Here is a 5,630-nt window from a genome sequence, read left to right on the forward strand (position 1 = left end):
GCTTAAGAAGTTGACTAGCCGAATTTAGGGCATCGAAGGAAGCAAAGGAATTGAGGGGCTAAACTATGAAGATCTCTGCATATAACCCGATGTTGAACTGCCCGAGGGGTACAAACCTCCGAAGTTCGAGAAGTTTGATGGTACAGGAGATCTGAGAGTTCATTTGAGAACATACTGCGACAAGCTGGTCGGAGTAGGAAAGGACAAAAGGATCCGCATGAAACTCTTCATGAGGAGTCTGAAGGGAGATGCTCTATCTTGGTACATTAGCCAAGATCCGAAGAAGTGGTCGAACTGGGTAAGCATGGCATCCGATTTCATGGACAAGTTTAGGTTCAACACAGAAAATGCGCCAGATGTGTTATTCATCCAGAACCTAAAGAAGAAACCCATGGAAACATTCCGTGAGTATGTCACTCGCTGGAAGTCAGAAGGTGCCAAAGTTAGGCCTGCTCTAGAGAAAGAACAAATGAACAGGTTTTTCATCCGAGCTCAAGACCCCCAATACTATGAAAGGTTGATGTTGATTGAAAGCCAGAAGTTTTCCGACATCATCAAGCTAGGTGAGAGGATCGAGGAAGGCATAAAAAATAGTATGGTCACAAACTTTGAGGCTTTGCAGGAGAAAAGGGACATAAGCTCTGTGATGGTTGCATAGAGAACCAAGTCCCCTATCAAATACCAAACCTACCCGATGCCTCCACTCACATATCAATCTACCCCAAATTACCAAGCACTCTCGCCCTCTTACCAAACTCCACCACCTACTTACCAATCACCTCCACCTCCCACATATCAGCCTACTTCACCCAGATATTCCTAACCCGCACATGTCTACCAAGCCTACAATACTCAACCCTCTCACTGTCAATCACCTCCCACTCACCAAAACTTTCCTAGACCCTGACCAAATTTCGACCACAGACCACCTAAATAATATACCGCCATTGCTGAACCAATTGACCAGCTGTATGAAAGGCTCAAAGCTGTTGGTTATGTTACCCCCATCCCCGCTATAACTCCTGAAAACCCTTCCCAATAGGTGAATCCTAATAAATCCTGTGTATACCATTCTGGCATGAAAGGGCATACCATTGATGAATGTCACTCTCTGAAAGATAAAATCCAAGCACTGATTGATAACAAGATTATTGTGGCAAAGGAGCCCGCTTCGGATGTCCGCAATAACCCTCTACCAAACCACATGGGTGGAGGTGTTCACATGATTGAAATAGAGAATGACTGGGACCCTAAGGGGTTAATAGGTTTGATCACAAAAGGTGACGACCCAAAGAAACCAACAGTCACCCTTAATCCGATTGTAGTCCAGATTCAGCCTTCTAGGGACGCTGAGGTGAACATGTCCATACCACTTGAGTTTGAAACACCATCCTCTGCAAAGACGCCAGCACTGATCGAGGTCGAGTTTGGGTCCCCGGCAAATGTACCTGAACCATTTGAAGTTGCGGTATTGCCTTCCAAAATACAGGCTCCGTTTGGAGTAAAGGTGCCTATTCCAGTAGCAATGTCAGCTACAACGTCATTCCATACAAATGTCATACCTTGGGACTACACAATCGAGGCAAGAAGGAAAGGGAAAGCCAAATCCAGAGAAGCAATTGCGGCACATGGTATGATAAGAACCGACAAAGTATACACCCCGGAACATTTGGCTGAATCAAGCAAGCAGGCCTCTGGACGGTCGACCATCACTGAAGATGGGCCCGATGATCTGTGGAGAAAAATACAAGCAAAGGAGTACTCAATCATCGATCAGTTGAACAAAACACCAGTACAGATCTCCATCCTAGCTTTGCTGCAAAGCTCCGATGCATATAGGAACGCCTTGTTGAAGGTGCTGAGTGAGGCATATGTACTAAGCAACATCACTGGAGGAGAAATGGCAAACATGGTAGGGCAGGTATTGGAGAGTCACAAGATCACTTTTCATGAAGATGAGTTGCCACCAGAAGGGTTGAGTCACAATACGACGTTGCACATCACTATGCAATACGAGGATTATTTCATCACCAGAATCTTGATCGATGGTGGGTCCGGCCTCAATATTTTTCCGTTGGTTACACTTAGAACATTGGGAAAAAGTCTGCATGAGATCAAGGATGGGGCCATCAACGTCAAAGCTTTCGACGGTTCCCAAAGATCCACTATTGGAGAAATTAGCTTGTGTTTGCAGATGGGGCCTACTTGGTTTGATGTTGAATTTCAAGTAATAGATGTGATGACATCTTACAACTTGTTGTTAGGACGGTCGTGGATCCATGCCGCTGGGGTTGTAGCGTCAACACTGCATCAGGCGGTGAAATTTGAGTGGAACCACCAAGAGGTGATCATTCATGGCGACAGTAGCAATCCCATATACAGTCGCCAAACCATCCCAGCAATTGGAGGAAGGAAAAAGATAGGCGGGGAAACCTATCACCACATCGAACGAATCAAAACCGTTGACAAAGACAAATGGTGGGACAACAAAATTGAAAGCATATTGAACTGGAGTGGATATGTGCCTGGCAAGGGATTTGGCAAGAACCTCCAAGGAATCGCCAAGACGATCAAACTGAAGAAACATGGCACCACTTTTGGTCTGGGATACGAGTATACTTGGAAGGAATTCAACAACTGGTCGCCACCATTGTGCGGCCCTTACTACCCACTGGAGCAGCCGATACCCTATTTAGAACAGACTTTCCAGACAGCTGATGTTATATATGGGTCGGAAGAAGAGGAAGCACTGGCGGCAATGAGGAATTTATTCATGGAAGATGATGACATGGATTGCTATGTCATTTTCAAGGAGGAGGGGGAGGAAGGCCCTTCTATACAAGCCATAAGCTGAGGAGCATGCCTCAACAATTGGACCATCAGAACCACCAGAGCCCGAAAAACCTCGGGGTAGCAAGGCTGAACAAAGCATCATGCACTATCTTTAATTTTTACTAGTTGATTTTCCTTTCGCATTTTTTATTCAAAACAGATATGGAATTTAGCAAAACATTTCAATTTTCCTTATAAATCTTACTCTTATTATTTTTCTCTCATTACTTTACTCATACAGCATTACTATTACTTATCTTGATGAACCAATGACTATGACATGCAACGAGACAACGCAACAAACGGACATAGATTTAGAGGAAGATAACATACCAAAAGAGATTGTTAAAGAGGTTGAAAATTTTGAGAATAGACCTAAGTCCAACCTGGATGAGACCGAGATTGTTAACCTGGGAGATGCAGAGAACGTCAAAGAAACGAGAGTCAGTGTCCACTTATCGCCATCAGAAAAGAGGGAATACATAGAATTTCTAAAGGAATATGAAGACATATTCGCTTGGTCGTATGATGACATGACTGGTCTAAGTATATCTATTGTGGCTCATAAACTGCCAACTGATCTGACATGTCTACCGGTAAAGCAGAAGCTCAAAAAGTTCAAGCCTGACATGAGTTTGAAAATCAAGGAAGAAGTAACCAAGCAAGTCAAAGCAAAAGTTCTCAGGGTAGTAGAATATCCGACATGGTTAGCCAACATCGTGCCAGTACCGAAGAAGGAAGAGAAAGCCCGAGTCTGTGTCAACTACCGGGATCTCAATCGGGCCAGTCCAAAAGACAAATTCCCCTTGCCAAACATACACATCCTGATTGACAATTGCGCCAAGCACGAGTTGCAGTCATTCGTGGATTGTTTTGTTGGGTATCATCAGATCTGGATGGATGAAGAATATGCTGAAAAAATGGCTTTCATTATGCCGTAGGAAAAGTACTGTTACAAGATGATGTCATTCGGGTTAAAGAATGCTGGGGCCACCTACATGAGGGCCATGACTACCATTTTCCATGATATGCTACATAAAGAGATTGAAGAGTATGTAGATGATGTCATCATCAAATCCAAGAAAGCCACTAATCACAGGGAAGATTTGAGGAGGTTCTTCAATAGACTGAGAAGGTATAACTTGAAGCTGAATCCCACGAAATGTGCATTTGGGGTTCCTGTCAGAAAACTACTTGGGTTTATTGTGAGTCGCCGAGGAATAGAACTGGATCCATCAAAGGTCAAAGCTATTCAAGAATTGCCACCGCCAAAGAACAAGAAAGAAATAATGAGTTTCTTGGGGAGACTCAACTACATCAGCCGGTTCATAGCTCAATCTACTGTCATCTGTGAGCCAATCTTTAAGATGTTGAAGAAGGACGCCACTACCAAATGGACTGATGACTGCCAGAGGGCCTTCTATAGAATCAAGGAGTACCTGTCCACACCGCCAGTTTTGGTCCCACCCGAGCCGAGTAGACCCCTATTACTCTACCTTGCAGTGCTAGATGGAGCATTCGGTTGTGTTCTTAGGCAACATGATGAAACGGGGAGGAAGGAGCAGGCCATCTACTATCTTAGCAAGAAGTTCACCCCTTACGAGGCTCAGTATTCTCTGTTAGAACGCACTTGTTGTGCTATGACTTGGGTAGCTCAGAAGTTGAGGCACTATTTCTGTGTCTATACCACATATCTCATATCAAGGATGGATCCGTTGAAGTACATCTTTCAAAAGCCCATGCCTACTGGCAAGCTAGCCAAGTGGCAAATCCTACTGAGTGAATTCGACATTATCTACGTAACTCAAAAAGCAATCAAGGGACAGGCTTTGGCAGATCATCTTACCAAGAATCCCATGGACGGAGAATACGAATCCTTAAAGACGTATTTTCCTAAGGAAGAGATATCATTCATAGGAGAAGACATTGCAGAACCCTATGACGATTGGAGAATGTTTTTCGATAGAGCAGCAAATTTCAAAAGAGTTGGCATAGGATCAGTCCTAGTGTTAGAGACCGGTCAGCATTATCCAGTATCTGCCAAACTTAGATTCCCTTGCACTAACAACATGGCTGAGTACGAGGCCTGCATCTTGGGACTCAAGATGGCCATTGACATGAACATTCAAGAGTTGCTAGTGATCGGGGATTCAGACTTGCTTATACATCAGGTCTGAGAAGAATGGGCGACTAAGAACTCCAAGATACTCCCTTATCTATATCATGTGCAGGAGTTGAGAAAGAGGTTCACAAAGACAGAGTTCCAGCATGTTCTGAAGGTCCAAAATGTGTTTGCCGATGCATTGGCTACCCTATCATCCATGATACGACATCCAGATAAGAATTTCATTGACCCTATTCCAGTAAAGATCTACGATCAGCCAACTTATTGTGCTCACGTCGAAGAAGAAGTGGATGGAAAACCTTGGTTTCATGATATCAAGGAATACTTGGCGAAAGGAGAATATCCAGAGCTCGCAAATGCTATTTAGAAGCACACGCTTCAGAGGTTATCCAACAATTTCTTTCACAACGGAGGAATCCTGTACAGGAGATTCCTGATTTGGGATTACTAAGGTGTGTCGACGCAAAGGAAACATCTAAATTACTAGAAGAAATCCATGCTGGGACCTGCGGGCCACATATGAATGGCTTTGTCTTAGCCAAAAAGATACTCCGAGCTGGTTATTTTTGGATGACTATTGAAACGGACTGCATCCAGTATGTCCAGAAGTGCCACCGCTGTCAGATACATGCAGATACGATAAAGGTGCCTCCAGACGGGCTTAATGAAACAA

General features: G+C 44.0%; 1 protein-coding gene across 1 annotated transcript; it reads left to right on the top strand.

Moving 5' to 3' along the window:
• Nucleotides 1–319: 319 nt before the first annotated feature.
• On the top strand, nt 320–5,324 carry LOC138874004 (uncharacterized). The gene is made up of 5 exons (XM_070152503.1): nt 320–649; nt 1,043–2,755; nt 4,200–4,481; nt 4,653–4,865; nt 5,064–5,324. Exons 1-5 carry the CDS (start codon nt 320–322, stop codon nt 5,322–5,324), a joined length of 2,799 nt encoding a protein of 932 aa, XP_070008604.1.
• The last annotated feature ends 306 nt before the right edge of the window (nt 5,325–5,630 follow it).

Source organism: Nicotiana sylvestris, chromosome 7, assembly GCF_000393655.2.
Source record: "Nicotiana sylvestris chromosome 7, ASM39365v2, whole genome shotgun sequence".
In the NCBI taxonomy this organism is placed as follows: domain Eukaryota; kingdom Viridiplantae; phylum Streptophyta; class Magnoliopsida; order Solanales; family Solanaceae; genus Nicotiana; species Nicotiana sylvestris.